This window comes from Psittacula echo (genome assembly GCF_963264785.1).
Source record: "Psittacula echo genome assembly, chromosome: 9".
In the NCBI taxonomy this organism is placed as follows: domain Eukaryota; kingdom Metazoa; phylum Chordata; class Aves; order Psittaciformes; family Psittacidae; genus Psittacula; species Psittacula echo.
In genome coordinates, this window is record NC_137745.1 from 2,727,232 (window position 1) to 2,745,503 (window position 18,272).

An 18,272-nucleotide genomic window follows, 5' to 3' on the forward strand; every position below is an offset into this window, starting at 1 on the left:
CCCTGTATCATTTACTCTCCATATATAGCTTTGACTGACATAAATGATTACAAATAACTATTTTGATTTTTGAATTCACGTATTAAGTAGCTACAGTTGAACAATGAGCTTGATATGCAGCATTAATAGTGAATTAACTAATTCATGTATGTTACTGAGCTCCTCTTGTTTTCTATCATCAGCCACATAGCAGAGATTCAATTCCGTTTAAGCTGCTCTGGGGCCTGCATGCTTCCAGACAAGAGTTAGGTTCTGTTCTGGCTCGATTCCTGCATCTTACATCAGCCAGGCTGGTGAGAGCTGAAATGTCTGAGCCTAGGACTGTCCAGAGAAACAAACTTGTGTCTTAGCAAATTGCAGGAGGCATTTCTGGGACCAGTTTGTATACCTACATGAATGATTCCACTCTAAATTGTTCTCATCATACATACAAATGATGCTGTCTCACCTTGGCACAAAGCACTTTGAAATAAATGTAACTTCCCTCTCTCTACAATACTAATCCAGGAAGAGCTGTGCTTGCTGTCTCCATTTTATGCCAAGAAAGCATGGTCACTGTGGAGGTAATGTCAAGTCTGAAAAGCCTTTAATTTGGAGAGAACATTAAGTAATATTTAAATTGGTACAAATTGTTCTAAAGATTTCAGAATCTGCAAGTTAGAGCCAAACAAACAAACAACAAAAAGCCAACCAGCCAAACAAAAACGACAAACACAGATCAATCTTCTGTTCCCTGATGCGCACGTTACAAACATGGAACGTGGTGTTCTATGACACATGCAGGGTTTTCCTACTTGGCTAACTTGGTGGCAATGCGGTAGAATTTCTGTCTCTTTCAGATTTTGGCTTGAAGAAATCTTGCAAGAGCTCTAAATGATGTGTAGGGAGGATTTTCATGGGACATGTTTTTGGGAAAAGATACCTGTAGAGTTAAGACAGCATGAATCTTCAGTATAAGGCTGAAAAATGACAAATCTGTACCAGAATAGTTTGGTTTTATTTATGTGTGTATGTTTATATAATAAAAAAAAACCTACATAGATTTATTTTTGTATAAAATAAAAACAGGAGGGAATGTGCCCATTAGAAGAAAACTGTCTCCTAAGTTACTGGATGATTTAAATTTACTTTCATAATGACATAAAGCTGTAATTCATTCTCACTTAAATCACTATCGAAGTACTTAGTCTTGCTTAATAGTTAACATGATGCCAATGTGCATTTATTCTGTTGTTCTTTTTCCTACTCCCGTTATAGAAGTGTGTATGTAGTGAAGACCACATACTCCAGAGCCATAGTAACTATTACTGGCATTAGAGCAGTCATTATTTTTAACAGATTCGGGAAATCAAGTTTCCTTGGTGCTGCTATCTTTCCCTTGAAACGATTTTCTTACTGAAGCAGCATGTTGCTGTAATAAACTTTAATAAGCGTATCATTCACGTGAGTTGCTCTTTTTGTGAAGTATATGTTACTGTGTGAGCTGCGACAGAACTAGTGTGAAAACTTTAAAGTCTGGTCAGCACCTTCCAAAACAATACCAGAGTGTCTTGGAGGCTGCTTGGGTGTTAAGAAAATGTCACTGGTTGAGCAAATTTTCAGTAAAGAGACAGAAGTTTAATTTCAGGCAAACGGGGTGTGTAAATGCTGGAAAAATCCTTGTGCATCAAGAAAAGCTTTTTAATAAATTTGGTAGGCTTTCAGCTCACCCAGGGGGTGAGTTGGTAGATGAATTTGAAAGTGAAACCTTTTGAGTAAGGTACGCTATTTGGACATTATCTTCTGACAAAAGAACTGTTTTATTCTAAATCTTTTGTAGAAACTTCTAACAAATGTCTGGTAAATGTCTAAGATACTTTATTTTCTTTAACGAGTATTCTTCTGGTTTGTGTATGTGAAAGTCATCTTGCTGTCTAATATATTTGGTATATCCTACAGAGAAACCTGGTTCCTACGGATGAGATTACAGTGTACTACAGGGCACATCCAGAAGGTGACTACCTGGATACTGTTATTAAGGAACATACAGATTTCATTTTTGCAACAATAAAGGCTGCCCTGAAGCCTTACCCGGTGCCTACCTCAAAAGAAGTTCTTATCCAGGAAACAACCCAAGTAAGAAGGAAAAAGCCTTGACTGCATAGTTCATTTTGTCTGCTTTTAACTGAACAAAGTGATTCAATTACAGAAAAAGTGAATGTCAGTATTTATTTGCGGGGTATTGTGGGTATTTTCATGTCTGAATCTCCATATTAGTATTTTTAGTTTAACAAAGAAGAACTGGGTTCTCTATGTGTAGTGTGTTTGAAAATTAAGCTGCTTGAATACCAAATTAACTGTTTTAGGTAGTTGTTTGTGTAAGTTTAATACGCGTTGTAATTTATATTTGGATTAGTGCATCGTTTACACAGCAAAAATATTGCTGCTCTGATCTCTTTAAGTTAATAGGCTCTTTTATTACAAATGTTCTCCTTGGAGGCTGTATTTTCCCTTTTGGCTTAAGACCAGCTTCACTTACTAATGTTCGAGTATGTTTGGTTTTTCTCCCCTGTGTTGCTGAAGTTCAGTCTTTGGTAACAGTGCAGTTCTGCAGATTGTTTATTCTTGCAGCAGCAGGCTTGAACCATTTCTTTTGTTTTCTTTGTTTCTTCTTACATGTTTTGAGAATGCTTTTGCCATGGCTTTATTAAAATTTACTTTATTCAAAAGACATTCCTAGCAGAATTGTCAACGAAATATTATTCAATCTGTGCTAGACTGGGAAGACAAGAAGGTATATCAGGCTTACAACTTGGATTTACAGAATGGCTTGGAGATCTGAAAATAGGTGAAAGGAAAGCACGTATTTTATCCATCTTAATAACAGTATGTGTAAAGGAAATGTTTTACACTTAATTACACTTCTGAAGTTGTACAGATTGGAAACAAAGCTCTGTTTGGCCTTTTTCAAAGCCATTAATTTAGTATGAAATTTTAAAGCTTATTAATTTAATCAAGTGACAAGCATATGGAAAAACACTACATGAAAGTGGAGAATATTCTGGTTGAGAAATCAATGACAATACTTTGCTGTTTCTTCTAAGTACTTATTTGATTGGTGGACAGTTTGATGTTAAAGTCAATATCAAATCTAAATTATAAGGTAAAAGAAGCTGGAAAAAAATGTGTAGTTCTGGGAAGCACTTGTCTGATTGCCTCTGAAATTGCCTAGTGCATGAGCTGTAAGGTTGACTGCTGTGTCTTTGTCTTCCTCTGAAAGATTATATGCCTGTGCAAGTATGTTTTCCCCTCATTCACTATTTCTGTTTTCTGAATCATAATTGAACAGATTCTAGTGAAGAAAAACATTGTGGAAAGCTGAAAGATGATTCTATCAGATTAATTTTAAATAATGCTGTCTACATAAAGATGAATTCTTGCCCTACAGAAGGTTTTATGGGTATAATTGATAGCTGGTGTTGGGATGACAGCAAAAACCAGACATCAGTCAGTTTTGGGGGTGATGAGCTGATGTGAATTGGTGGTAGAAGGTTTGTGGGTCAGGCTATGCGTTTGCACAGATGTCAAGTTTGAGACTGGGAACACCTAAAAAAAAATTAACTGAGGTACCACTGTATATGACAGATAGTTCTGCATGGCTATTGTGATTGATGACCAAGCTGATTAAAATGTCATCATCTTGCAGTGGTCCTACAGCTGAGAGCTTGAAATCTTAGGCATGAGATTTGTTTAATGGGGCACAAAAGCATTAGCAGGGAGTTATTGCAAGTTCTGTGTACCAAAGCTATACAGTTTATGTATGGTAATTGAGCCAAAGAAAAACTAAATGTAGAGTTGTTTGTTATTATTTTACTTAAAGTAAATCAATCACTACGAAGTACCTCCCTACAGAGTCAAGCTGTGTCTTTGCCACATGGTCTGCCTGCTGCACATTTAGCTGGTTACTGTGCATACAGATTTGGTGTGCCTTGGAATTGGTGGTCATGTACTTCAACTTTCAAATAGAGGTTGTAGAGGGAAACAAATAACAGAGCTTAGAACAACTGTAAAGTTTTCCTTGTGAAGTCTTGCCTCCTGGGACTGCTCAGGGCGGACGTTTGACTCTGTACTCCCTGTTCTGCTGCAACTAGCTTGTTGCAGTAAGAGCAGTGAATAAACACACCTGAAATTAAAAAACCCTTTGATAGAAATCCTTTCAAGTTTGGCTTTTTGTAGAGAGCTGAGGATAGCTGCAGCAGTGGGCAATGAATTTGTAGTTTGGTGCATCAGATGTGGCTGTGGTTAATGGTCTTTAGTCATAACCATGTGGCATTTTGTACTAGCAGCTTCAGGCATTAAGACCATGGAGATGCGAGCTCAAGTTGAGTTGTGCATCAGCTGTCTTCTGTTGGTGGGTGCTGATAAGCAGCACTGATGTGGAAAATTCTTTAGTGACCATTACACACTTTCAGGTATAAAAGCAAACACAAGTTAAAAGAACCAAGTGTGTACCTCCACATGTGAGTGTGTAAGTTAGCTGTGACAAGATCATTGTACCAAATTTCTTGAAGTTATTAAAAGGAGTAACAGAAGTGTGCATGATATTGAATATGTGTGGATACTGAGACAAAAATGTAATGCAGCCTGTCCTTTCTACAAGTATTTTGGTTACATTCAGGATGATTTTTGCTGTGAAATTATCCTGATTCAATTTTTGATACAAGGCTTTAACTATAAACTCCTGTCCCAAAGACTTGCTGTGAAAAACACAACAAAAAACCCACCAGCAGTTCCTTGAAAATACTGGGGCAGAGCAGCAGCTACTTGAAAAATGAATATTTAATTGCTTGTAGAATGGATAAACACAGGATGAGATTTGCTGCTCCATCAGTGTTTTCCCCTACTTTGTCGTAGTAGCTCAGTAAAGAGTAGCACTTCTAAGTTTGTCTGGTCACCTTTTGGACTGTGACTCTTGCCAAAGACTGCCTCTGATTTTACAGAAAAAAAAGGGCTTAAATGGCCACTTAGTACCAATTGTTCATTGAAGTGATTTCGGAATGACATTTGTTTAATTAAACATTTTAATTAAGAAATCTTTCAATGTGTTGTTCTTGTGAAAATTGGTGTAGGTGCAGGAGTAATTCCTGCCTGTACTTAGTTCAGGAAAATACTTGTGCTTGGAAAAAACGTATTTTTAAACAGCTGTGGTTTAAGGCCTCTAGGGAATAAGCCTGTTTCTGTAGTATTGCTACAGATCCTCAGGTCTCTTCATCCAGTCTCTCGTTTGTGCAGCAAAATACACTTTACATTCTTGATGGGGTGTTTCAAGCTGTAGTTGATTCACTAATAGCTACTGGGGAGATAGTCACACAGGCTGACTTGATACAAGGCAACTGCTCCCCCTGGTTGTGCTCAGCAGCCCTAGGAGGCAGATGAAAGCTTCTCCAGGCAGTGACTGAACAGAGGCCTGTTTTCAGATGCTCTGAACTACTTCTGGAAGAGTGTGCCTCTTGACTACATTGGGATTGTATTTGGGAGACTGTGGTCATTGTGCATCACTTGTGAAAATTAGACTGTTTATTCCTCTGTTTTTCTTCTGTTAAAAAAACTGTTGTACCTTTAACATGTATTAAAGACAAATTTGTATTTGAAGTGCTCTGTCTCTGAAGGAGAGGTAAAAGTTGCTCTTTTATTGGAAGTCATGTTTAGTATGGTACGACAAGATCTTAACGTTTAAGGAAAAGATTTTGTGTTTAGTAGAACAGCATTAAAATAATCATAATATTTCTCTTTCTTCAGCTGAAGGGATCAGAGCTAGAAATTACACTTGTCAGAGGTGGCTTGTGTCAGGATGTTGGTCCAGCCTGTGCCTACGTCAACCTCAAAGTTCATGTTAATGGGACAGAGCAAGGTAGGAACGTACGAGGTTTGATTTGCCAGCAGTGGTGGTAAAAAGTTGTTTAGAAAAGAACGTGATGAATGTCAGAGCTGTGAATTTGTTTGAAAAGTGGTGCGAACTCCCTTCCAATAGTAGCTTTAAATAATTCTTGAAAATAAGTTCATTAAAAGCAAAACCAGTGTTGTCCATGATGTCTGCTTATGTGGACCTGAGGTAAATACTTGAGTGTGCACATGAATTGTTTATATTCTGCAGAAAGGTTTATATGTGAATATCTATGTGGGGGCATACACACTCCATGTCTGTGTGTGTGCAGTCACCCAAGGGCAGAGTGTGTACCTGGAGCATTGTTAATTCTTGAAGTAGTAGTACTGCAAACCTAGGTGATGCCTTTCTGTGAGATACTACTTTAGAGAAACTTGGATATTAAGTATAGTGCTAAAAAGAATACTTAAAACCAGATTATGGCTTGGATAATGAAAAGGTGAGTGCAGTGCTATCATTAAAAAGTATTAGAAGGGTGAGTTATATATTAAAAGGAGAAAAAATTGCACTCTCTGGACTTTTTTTTTTCCTACCTGTGTTTACAGTTTATGCATCAGAGGAATTGTGCTTTTTTTAATGTGGCTACAGAGCTGCTTACTGGGAATAACAGTAAATGTAACCAAGCTGGTGAATGTTTCAGAGGGCATGCAGTCTCTTGGGTTTTAATATAATACTAGATTTTAATTCTGTGACGTAAGAATTTTGACTGCTTTGTCAATAAAAGCAAATTTAACTTCCATACTCTAAATCTGAAGTACACTTGAGTCTATTTCCCTGTTTTCTTTCCTCTTTCCTTTCTTACTAAAAAACTGCCAGTGTTGTCAGTTAATAGTTAGCTTAGAAACTCACTAGAAGCAATTTGCAAAAGTCATTAGAAAATCATTAAAACTTGGCTGTTGCTTTCAAACTGTACTGTAATTTCTCAATTTTGGTTTTTAGATGGTGTGTTGCTGCTGGAAAATCCAAAAGGAGATAATACCTTGAACTTCACTGGACTTCTAGATGCTGTCTCCTGCATTTTTGGTCTTAAAAATTCAAAATTGACAGTTTTTAATGGAAAAACAGGTAAATGGAGTATGACAAAGAAAATTGAAATTCTAGCAGCAGCTAGGAGTTATTTACTGTATAATTATTTACTGTGTAATTTTTCTATATATATGTGTATATATATACAAAATTGACTAGAAAATGTGGAAGGAAATAGTATATTTTATAGTACTTAGCTTAAGAGACTGTGTTTATAGTCACATCAGAATGTTTCCAAAAGCTGCTGCTAAATGATGCTCAGCTTTTCTGTTATCTTAGTTCACTGCAGTTCTCATTGGGCCAAAATCTAATTTCTTTCAGACAGTGTTTCCATCAGGTCCAGGCTATGCCTTATATTGGTGGCAAGCTGCCATCAGGTTTTGCATGCTTCTTTTTTCCTAATGCCTCAGTGGGCAGAGTGAGAACTTCAATTGATGCAAACTTCTATCTGTAGAAGATAAAAATGTTGCTTTTTTCACCCGAGAGAAACCTGAGGATCTCTGCATTTCTTCTTATTTAGGAAAATCTATGCAATATTTTTCCAGCTTGAAGTTGGCCTCTGTTAGGGCACGAGAATATTAAACATCTTCTATGGCTTATGCACAGACTTGCAGGCTGTCCCACAGTTTGGTGCATTATAAAGATAATATAGCTGAAACAGAAGAAAAACATTATGAAAGATGCTGCAATTCATGACTAGGAGACCCTAGCAGCAGACTGGTGTTCTCTTCCCCAAGATGAAGATGCTGGTTTATTATTACATTATGTATAATATTTCAGTACATTAGAACAAGTTACAACTTAAAAATCAGCAGACTCGGAGCAGGACTACAGTAACAACCAAATACTTCAGTGAAGAGATGCAGAGATCAGAGCACTTAACAGCAGCCATGCCAGTGGCTTCAGCAGCCACTGAAGAGATGTTTCAACAGTAATAGTAAACCCTTTGAATGGTCTTGAAGTTCAAGCTTCGTCTGTTTCCACACCATTTATATTCAGTCTAAATGAGTGAAAAAGAAATGATAAAATACTTCAAAAATGGTAACTGGACAGATACAGGAACTGTGCTAGTGGGTTTTCATAGAAATATTATGGCAGCAACTAAGGGGAAGATGCTTTAATTTGCTGTTATGAAAGGCTGCTTTTGGGTGCCCGCGGGACTGAGAAGGATCGCCAGCTTGTGTCTACCTGCAATATCAGAAGGGGAATAGTGTTACTTGTGCCTGTGATGCCACTGTTAGTGTTACCATTGCTGTCTTTGGTTTTCTCACTTGCCTTTTCCTGAAGGTATTGCTAGAAGAATATTTTGGGGTTTTCATATCTGATGTAGTCCGTTACCTTGCTGTGATAAAACCTCTTTCCATATGGTGCTCAGCTGAAGTGAATAGTTCTATCATACAAAATGATTATGCTTTGCTTTCAGTTATAGGTGATTTATAGGAAATTTCGGGGCCCTCTGTATCTTCCTCAAGTTTCAGTAAGGTTTTAAAGGAGAAAATAGTTTTTCTTGAAATCCTTTTCCAAAAAGTAGTGATATACTTCATAACAGTGTGGTATGTGCCAGTACAATTCATTGCCATCACACATATTAAGAGATGACTTGCTAAGGCCAAAAAGGGTTGGGAAACTCATCTCAGTAAGATTATAAGCGGTTTGATTCCTCGTTTATTTCTTCTGCCTCAAACAGGACAAAAGGATGCAGCATAAATCTATTAATGCTAAATTCCTAAAAAAAGGGAGAGAATATGAACCTTCCCTCTTCTTCCAAGGTTTTTTTCTGCTGTAGTAACAAAGGCTTTATGTCTTTCCATGTCACTTTTGTTCTGTATCTATCATTTTGGACTTCCTATCTTGGTATGCTGATTTTAAACTTTCACTCTTTGTAAGTGGTCTGGGCAGAGCAGTGTTTTGTTTCTTTCCCTGCCCGCTTATTAACAACGTGGGAATTCCCTTGGAAAGATTAGATTATCAAATTCACTTTTGTTGCAATTTGGCAGAGATGTTACCCAAGTATTGATCAGCAGAAGATATGGCTCCCTGAGGAGTCAGGGTTGGAGGCATGTACAATGAAAATAGCTCTTCAAGATGATGTTAGAGAAGAGAACTGAAATTCATGATGTTTGGTTTGGACACAATCCCTTTGCTTTCTCAGTCCAGCCTTTGCACAGGTAATGTTGGGTAAGGCCTAATGGTGGTTCCAGGGATTCCTTAGGTGAGGCAGGAGATTGGTATCTACCACTGTGTCTGGGAGGAACTGAAAGGAAAGGTCATGCACTCAGGACAAATTGTTGCTGAATTGTTCCCATGTGTGGTAATAAAATTGTGACCCAGTAAAACCATATTTCTGGCTCCTTATTTTCCTTCCTGTGGTTTTTAGGGCTGTCCACTTTACTTGCAGTAATTTATTATTTTGTTGTCTAATTGTAAGGAAGATTTACTTAAGGTTGCATAATGGCAGTTCTTGTATTAAGGCAGGCTAAAATATGTCCCTGTTTCTTAGTGCAACATTGAAATAATGGGATAAACATTTGCTTCCCAACAGTATATCAATGTATTTTGAGTAACTGCCCGAACGCTGAGCAGGGCCCTGAGATTTGCAGTGACCTTCAGAAACTGAGAATAGAATTTGTCTCTTTATACATTAAAAAACTTCAATAATTTAAAGGAAGGGGGCTGGGCTCAAGTCAGATGGTAAAAACAGTTGTGTTGGGACTTCCTTTTTGCTCTAGGTTGCTGAAGAGCTGAAAAGTTTCTAAACTCAGTGAAAATATTTTTTGACTTGCACTTGGCTTTCATGGAGGTAGCCCATAGTGAAGAAGTCTGAATAAGAAAGTCAGTTTGTTCATCTTGAGGGAATAAATGAAGCCATAAATCATGTAGGGCATAAAAAAAAAGGGGGGGAGGGGGAGAGGAAGAGGGAAGGTGAGGCAGAAATCCCCCCACAAACTTCTTAGTCCACGTCTTATTTCATCTTTATGATTTACAGTTGGCTTTTTCTTTTTATTATCCTATTCTTAGCACTGTTTTCTGAACAAGAATACAAAAAGATTTCTTTTAATCTTCAATTTTTAAAAGGCCATGGGGCTGTAAGGCACCTTAGGAGAGTGTTACCACTTAAATCTCAGCTGCAAGGAGAGCTGACTTTAAAAGTGATTTTAATATTGATGAGCACTTGTAATAGCTGCTTGTTTTCAAGTGTGTTGTTATAGATGAAGAAACGATCCACTTTCTTCTTGCTGTTGCTCTTATTAGAGTGCTGTACAAACTGACTCCGTTGGCAGCACTGTGCAGGAGGCCTTCATTGTGAAAATGTCAGTGGTCCTGTAATGCAACATATACCAGGTTTGTCGGTGATGTAAATGGCCATTACTGTAGCTGCTGCCTTGTGCTGCATCCGTCTGCACAGATACCAGCAGCTGGGTACTGCCAGACCCAAAGTGCCTTGAGCAGTGAGTTTCTGGCTCTGATGCACCCTGCTCAGGGTACTGTGTCCTACTGTGACCCATGAACGGTGTGTGAATGGCAAGCAGTGCTGCTTTAGGATTACACTAGGAAAAATCTGCTGTTAATTCAGTTATTTTCTTGCTTTCTTGTAAGGAAAAACAAAAGCAAATCACCTCCTCTGCTTGAGGATGGGCCTTGCATCTCAGATGTACCAAGGAAGTGTTTGGGTAGCCAGCAATGGCATTCTTGACAAGTGAAATTTAGAAGCTTTCTCTTTTTCTTTAAAGATACATAAAACCATTGTTTTTTAAGAGATAGACTTTTAGAATGTTAGAGGTAGTCTGAGGTTTTCATCCTTCCTTGGGGCGGTCTCATAAGCCTTCCACAGTGCATCGTGCTTTGGTGTTCTGTGGCAGTTGGCAAAGTTTTGAGAGCTTGTAGCCTGTGATTACTTTTCACCTTTTTGGGGGGAGGGTGTTCGGTTTTTGTTTGGGTGTTTTGGGGGGGTTTTCTTGGTGTTGTTGGGGGTTTTTTGTGTGTTGTGGGTTTCTTCGGGTTTTTTATTTCATTTTTAAGTTCAGAGGCATCCCTGCAACAAGGAATGCCACTCCTGCCCCTTTGAAATTGATTCAGATGAACTGATGGAAAGTAAGCTTTGTAAAGCCTGGGCTCTGTGACATGCAAATAGGGCTGACATGGGATGAAAACCTCTTGGAAAGAGGTGGCAGATGTGCCTGTTCTACATGTACAGGCAATGCACAGTTCTTACAAGAAGTTAAATTTACTAACTCTTCCTGGATTTGTTTTCTGTTGTTGTTTGTAGCAGAGTGGTGGTATTTTTCTCTAATGTTGTGGCTCTCATTACCTCTGTAACAGAGAGGCTCACGTATGCAGTGCAGTATACTGCCCTACGTGTTTAATCTGTGTTACAGAAACCTCATTAGCTTCTCATCTGAATGCTGTCATGGTGCTGGAGCTACTTCTAAAATCCTTTGAGATACATGTCCTGTTCTGGGTCTGCTTATCTACTCTTTTCTAAATACATGTGGCTGGTTTAATCCACTGAATCATCATCTCTTGGTGGCATTAAACACAAGCATTGTGGTAGAGGGCATTCTTCGTGAGCTGAGCTGCCACTGATTTCACATGTATCGTTTTCTGGAGTTGGATGAAGGAAATACCCTGATGTTGCATAGTAACACATACCCCATGTTGCTTCAGCTAGGGAAGTCAGGGTGCTGGCAGTCTTAATGAGATAGAAGTGTTTGATTTAATGAATGATTTCTTGCTTGTATTAAGTTTTTGAACTATTTTTGTTGCCTTAGTGATCATACTGTATATGTGCATGAGAGCTACTTTCCACAGCAGATGACATGCTCCGTGTTGTTAAGAAAACAAAATATTTCTGCGCAATTCCACTTTTCAAAATGGAAAAATGTTCTTTCCTGAGGAGGGAATTGCAAGGAGGGAAACGCTTCCACAGTGGAGTCAGTAGTTAGAAGGGCTCATTGAGTGCTAATCGAGTGAGACCTGGACCTTGGCTTCGCTGTAATGGCCTGACTGGTCTCATTTTCTTTTTCAGAACTGCTAAACAAAACTGACTTGCTGAGTCTCAGCGGAAAGACTCTACATGTGACAGCAGGGGCAGTGCCTGACCTGCCCAGCTCTGCCGAGGCTCTCCTCTGCCAGTACATCAACTTGCAGCTAGTGAATGCAAAGCCACAAGGTGGGTAGGACACTGCTCCTCATTTACAGACTGAGCTTCTTGTGACACCATCACTCACTGATGGAGATAAGTATACATTTTCATTGGTAGATGGTGACTTTGGTTTTTTCCTAGTATTTGCTTTCTAATAAACACAATCTTTATATATAGCTTTTCTCCCTCTTTTCATAAAGGAAAAGCAGAGCCAGTTTGAGGTAAGGGCAGCATTTAAACAGGAGTCCTTCATCGTTTTCCTGTTTCTGACCATCAGCTTACCTGTGCTGCTTATTTTAAAAGGCTGAGTCTAAACTGACCAAAAAAGAAGGAGGCACCAACTCTTTACCAAGGCATTGTAAACAGCCAGTGAAACATTTCTTAGTGCTGTTTAAAAGGTAAATGAGTTGTATTATTAACCTGCTCTGGGGTATAGACATGTGTATAGAATTCTGTTTCGGAGCTGTCAATCTTGTAACTTCTACTCTGAAACTTCACACTGGAACAGCTGTGGTGTTAGTACCTTGCTCTTAATCTCTGCCCTGTACAAGTCCTGTCTGGACTTCCCCTGTGGCATCTTACTGACTCTACTGAGATCCCTACTTGGGCCAAAAATGTGCTTTTTACTGGGATTCGATCATCAGAAGGTGTTTTATGAGCTTGTGCAGTTCTTAATGGTTTGTGTGGCCTGTTGAGCTGTTTGATGTTTCCCAGTCTCTAGGTTATCTTGTTGGCTCATGTAAAGGATTCTGCAAAATTTTCTTTGCGAAGCTGTTAATAATCACTTCTGACAATACCGTACTTCTGTAATTCATTACCTTATTTCATGAATATTTGTAAGTAGATTGGTATTGGTATTGCTCAGCACTGTAAAGAAATAGAGATGAAATGGAAGAAGAAATTTTAGATTTCAATTTTCCAAGATAAATGAAATAGTACCATTCGTCACCAATAGTAATTCAACTGTTTCTCCTGCGCAGAATGTCAGAAAGGAACAGTGGGAACTCTTCTAATGGAAAACCCTGTTGGGAAGAATGGATTAACATACCAAGGTCTTTTACATGAAACAGCCAAAGTCTTTGGGCTCAGAAGCAGGAGGCTAAAATTGTTCCTTGATGAAGCGCAAACTCAGGGTAAGCACAAACTTTTGGTTTGCTTGTCCAAGGATACCTGGAAGTTTTTGTGGGGGAGAAGCTAATGCAGCCTGAGATCTAGTTTAACTACTAAACACACACTGTTTACACCTTGGTTTCTACTTTTGCCAGGTAATTCAATATTTATCTTGTAAATCCTTTAAGCACACATACATGTAGATACACAAAGTTCTAGTGGACTCCTTTCATGAAAAGGCCAAGACAAGTTCTTTAGAAGTTTCTTCTTTTGAAATGGAAAGGTCACTTAGCAATGTAAATGGTAGTTACGCGCTGCTGTGACTAAAAGAGAGAGTGAATCTCCTCCCAGAAGTGATTGAATCTAAAGTGTGAATATTTTAAGAGCCTGTTCATGTTCTTGTTCAGTTACATTCATATTGTTCGGATATTTTTTCCCTTTCCTTTTGGAAAAGGGGAGTGGGTGGAAAAGAGTATTGGATCTATTTTAGAGTTGTGTGAGTGGGTCAGACTTGGTTGAGTGCAGCAGATGCAAAATTCATTCAGGATACCTGGGAAGCAGGAAGCTTTATCACATAGTCACAGATCTGAAATGTTAAAGAATCTTCCAAAACTGCAGACAGATGGTGAGGCTTAGAAACAGAAACCTCTGATTCATGAGACAGATAAGACTGAAGATGTAGCCACCTGTAGTGCTAAGAAGTTGGACCCAAGAAAGATTTTGGATTTCATTTGACAGAAAGAATGGGTTGTAAACAACATGGTAAAAACCAAACAGGTATTTCTGTGTATTCAGAGAAATTTACTCTTCAAATAAAACAATACAAAGGATTCTGTCTCCCATGAACTGTAGTGGCATGATTTAAAAATGGTTTGAGAGGGGTACATGGCACTTATCCTTGAGTTATCATATGCTGGGTTACCTGTCCAGAAGCTAGCTAGGATGGGATGAATTCTTCAGGAAGTGCCCCTTACAGGATGAGGGGAGGAGGAGCGGAGCTTTTTTGTAGCTGGCCACAGCTGGGGTCACTTTGCTGCCTCCTGAGCTGAGGCATCCAAGTAGGGTAGGTTGGAACCTGAGCAAATAAGGTGTGGGTGCTTTTGTCATGGGGTTTTGGTGGTTTTTTATTTCATGTGACCTGAACTCTCTTTATTCAAAGGCCGTTTTCTAAGTTAAGTGGATCTCAAATGTTGATGAGACTTTCTAGTGATAGCTTGAGCTAATACTAAAAATAATGTGCTGAATGGTGTTCACAGAGATCTGAAGACTGTAATGTTCAGAAACGGCACGAGGTGTAAGAACCAAGTACATCAACCACACTTTATTGCATAACCAAAAAATGGATTCATGTGTGAAACCTTGTGGACTCAAAATTCAGCCATTCAGGAGCAACTGATGCTGTACACATTCGTGTTTGGTTTCTATCATTGTTACAGGGCAAAAGGGGTTCACAGCAGCAGCAGTGTGTGTGTTAGTGAAGGTACAAAAATAACTAGTGTAGGAAACTTGAGTTTTGAAAGAGGGAAGTAACTGACAAAGCAGGAAAATGCGTAGCTCTCAGTTTAAGTGAGGAGCTTTAAAATGTCTTAAAAGGGAAATCAGTTGCATCACTAGAACATATTTGTTGTATGAATTCTCCAGAACTGTTTAAACTTCCATTACAGTGTATAAAGTGACAGTTCACAATGATGTGAAAGGTCTGACTGGTCTGTAGTTCCCTGGGTCTCCCATCTTTCCATTCTTGAAAATGGGGGTTATATTTCCCTTTTTCCAGTCGTCGGGAGCTTCACCTGACTGCCATGATTTTTCAAATATGATGGACAGTGGCTTAGCAACTTCATTCGCCAGCTCCTTCAGGACCCATGGACTTGTGTACGTTCAGGTTCTTAAAATGATCTCGAACCACATCCTCTCCTGCAGTGGGCCCAAGCTCTTCATTCTCACAGTCCCTGCGTCTGCCTTCCAAGACTTGGGTGGTGCGGTCAGAGCATTTGCCAGTGAAGACTGAGGCAAAGAAGTCATTAAGAACCTCAGCCTTCTCCAAATCCAGGGTAGCCAGTTCTCCCGGTAGCTTCCGGAAAGGGCCCACTTTATCCCCATTCTATCTTTTGTTTGCTATATACCTATAAAATCCCTTCCTGTTATCTTTCACATCCCTTGCCAGACTCAATTCTAACTGGGCCTTAACTTTCCTGACCTGGTCCCTAGCTTCCTGGACAATGTCCCTGTATCCCTGTATTCTTGCTGGGCCACCTGTCCTTGCTTCTACCTTTTATAAGCTTCTTTTTTCCCCCCTCTAAGTTTCCTGAGCAGCTCCTTATCCATCCAAGGAGGTCTCCTGGCCCTCCTGCTGCACTTCCTTCTAGCTGCGATGCAACACTCCTGAGCTTGTAGCAGGTGATGCTTGAATATCAACCAGCAGTCTTGGGCCCCCCTGCCCTCTAGGGCTGTATCCCATGGAACCTTACTAAGCAGGCTCCTGAAGAGGCCAAAGTCTGCTCTCCTGAAGTCCAGGGCACTGAGCTTGCTGCATGCTCTTCTCACTGTCCTGAGGATCTCGAACTTGACCATCTTGTGGTCACTGCAACCAAGGCTGCCCTGGAGCGTCATGTTTCCAACCAGCCCTTCCCTGTTGGTGAGCACAAGGTCAAGCTTGGCACCTCTCCTTGTCGGCTCCTCTATTACTTGCAGAAGGAAGTTGTCTTCCACACAATCGAGGAACCTCCTGCATAGCTTGTGCCGGGCCGTACCATCCCTCCAACAGATACCAGGCTGGTTGAAGTCCCCCATGAGAACAAGGGCCTGCGAGCGTGAGCTTCTTCCTATCTGTCTGTAGAGTGCTTCATCCTCAGAGTCCTCCTGATCAGGCGGTCTGTAACAGATCCCCACAGTGATGTCCCCCATCGCTGTTCTCCCTTTAACCCTGACCCACAAGCTCTCTGTTGACTGATCGCCTATCCTCGGACAGAGTTCCATACTCTCCATCCTATCCTGAACATGAATAGTAACTCCCCCTCCTTGTCTGCCGGGCCTGTCTTTCCTGAAGAGCCTTTAACCTTCCATTCCAACACTCCAGTCATAGGAGCCATCCCACCATGTTTCTGTGATGCCAGTGGTATCATATCCCTGTAGATGTGCACACACATCTCTAATTCCTCTTGTTTATTCCCCATACAATGGGTGTTTGTATAAAGACAACTTTGTGTTGCAACTTTGTGTAATCCCATATTCATCTTTTTGTCAATATATTTCAAGGTCCTGCCCTCAAGACAAAGAACATTCAGTCTCTTGAGTAAGGGTCCTTTTATGGTTTATTCTAAAAATAAAAAGTTGTTTGCTGTTAACCAGTTGAAGTGTTTGATGAAAATAACCCAGGAATTGGGAGTTCAGTGCCTGTTTTATAGAAAAAAAAATCACTTGGTGAAAAATGAGTTCTTAGTTTTGAAAATGTTCTTTTTTAATACACTTTCAGGTACAGGGAGCTGGGCAGCTGCTGCCCGTTGCCTAAAGCTCACCAACTCTTCAGAAAGAAATATGTTTTAACCCACATCTGTCATGTTGGAAAAACATTCTCTAAATGTCGAAGTAGTGAGGGTTGCTTATGTGTGAGCTCAACACAGGAGTTAAAGGCAGTAACTCTGAGACGAGTTCAGGATGAAGACAGTATTTCTTTGTGTGCTAACTCCAAAGCCTTCCTTTGGAGGAGTTGGCACAGGAAGGAGGATGTCCTTACATTTTGGTGATAAATAATAAATAGCTAAATGTTACTGATGTAACATTTTTATGGGAAGGGAAGGAAGGTTGGTGAAGGAATAAAGCCCTAATTGCTCAATTGGATTATACCTCTGCACTTCTAGCTTGTAGATGGGTCTTCAGCTGCTTCAAGCAGCGTGCTACACTGGAAGAGAACTCCTTAAGAACAGTGCCATCATGATTCATGAGGGCTTCTTAATTCTTTAATTCATAGGTAGCTTTTAAACTTCGATCCAGACTATATCTGCTCAGTCTAAAAATGAAAGGTGTATCAAAGAAAGATGGGGACGTCAATGTTAGGAGGAGCGTGCATGCTGTTAGATGGAAACAAAGCTCCCTGCTGCCATTTCTAGAATCAACTTTCACTTGGACATCCTGTTACTTACAACTGAACTGCTCTGACACTGTCTCCATGGGTGTGCTTCACAGACTTGCCTCCCTTCACACCCCTGCCTCAGTCTCTCTCCGCTGGAGGGGAGCCCAGGTTAGGGTACATGGGTATCTGACATCAGTTCTGTGATATAGTGCAGTGCACTTACAAAATCCTTTCTACTGCAAAACCACCCAGCCATTCTGAATGTTGACCTGTTGTGCTCATGCTAGTGCCAAATTTAAAATGATCTTTTATTTGCAAGTGTCAACAGGGATTCTGGTGTGCAGGGTAACACTGCAACCCTGATGCTCCTTTGCTATGGTTTCAGTGTATGCATTTGTACTTAGCACTTTGAAGTTTCTTAGCAGAGAGACCTCTGGTATATTTGTTAATCAGATTATGTTTGTTTCAAAGCTGTGCCTCCCAGTACTAAAACCGGTCTGCTTTGTTACTGGGGTAGTCTGCTTCAGCTGCCGGGCACTGGGAAGCATTGAGCCTAGCAAGCATCCGACTCCTCAGGAAACGTGCTTCGTAAGGGGGCAAGAATAGTGAAAGATTTCCAGTTCCTACCACCTTCACGAGTGACTTTCTGCAGCCACAAAGTGCTGTTACTCTGTGTTTGTGTTTCATAAATTATTATGAATCCTAAAACAGCCTGTTGGAAGTAAGCAGTATCCTTACAAGAGGTTTTGTGGTGAGACTTTATCCTATTACTGTTCTGAACTATGTGCATATAACTATGAAAAGACTTAAGGAATTGATCTGGTATGGTATGAAATTCCTCAGGCATGCTCTCCCAGATTGCAACATTCTTTTTTACAGCAGATGCTACTGCAATCCTTGCTTGAGTATAAGACTGAAGTTAGTGTTTGCACGTTCTTATTGTGCTCCTTCCCATGTAGGCTCTGTATTCTGTTCTGTATTCTGTCAGAGATGGGATATCA

At 39.9% G+C, this 18,272-nt stretch overlaps 1 protein-coding gene across 1 annotated transcript in view; it reads left to right on the top strand.

Annotated features, from left to right (window-relative positions):
- Positions 1–18,272, top strand: part of IARS1 (isoleucyl-tRNA synthetase 1) — a 109,846-nt gene that overhangs the window by 90,588 nt on the left and 986 nt on the right. Inside the window, exons 30-34 of the mRNA XM_080625790.1 lie at positions 1,939–2,115; positions 5,779–5,890; positions 6,863–6,988; positions 11,976–12,119; positions 13,073–13,225. Coding sequence (XP_080481916.1) covers positions 1,939–2,115; positions 5,779–5,890; positions 6,863–6,988; positions 11,976–12,119; positions 13,073–13,225 — 712 coding nt within the window. The remainder of the gene's footprint in view (positions 1–1,938; positions 2,116–5,778; positions 5,891–6,862; positions 6,989–11,975; positions 12,120–13,072; positions 13,226–18,272) is intronic.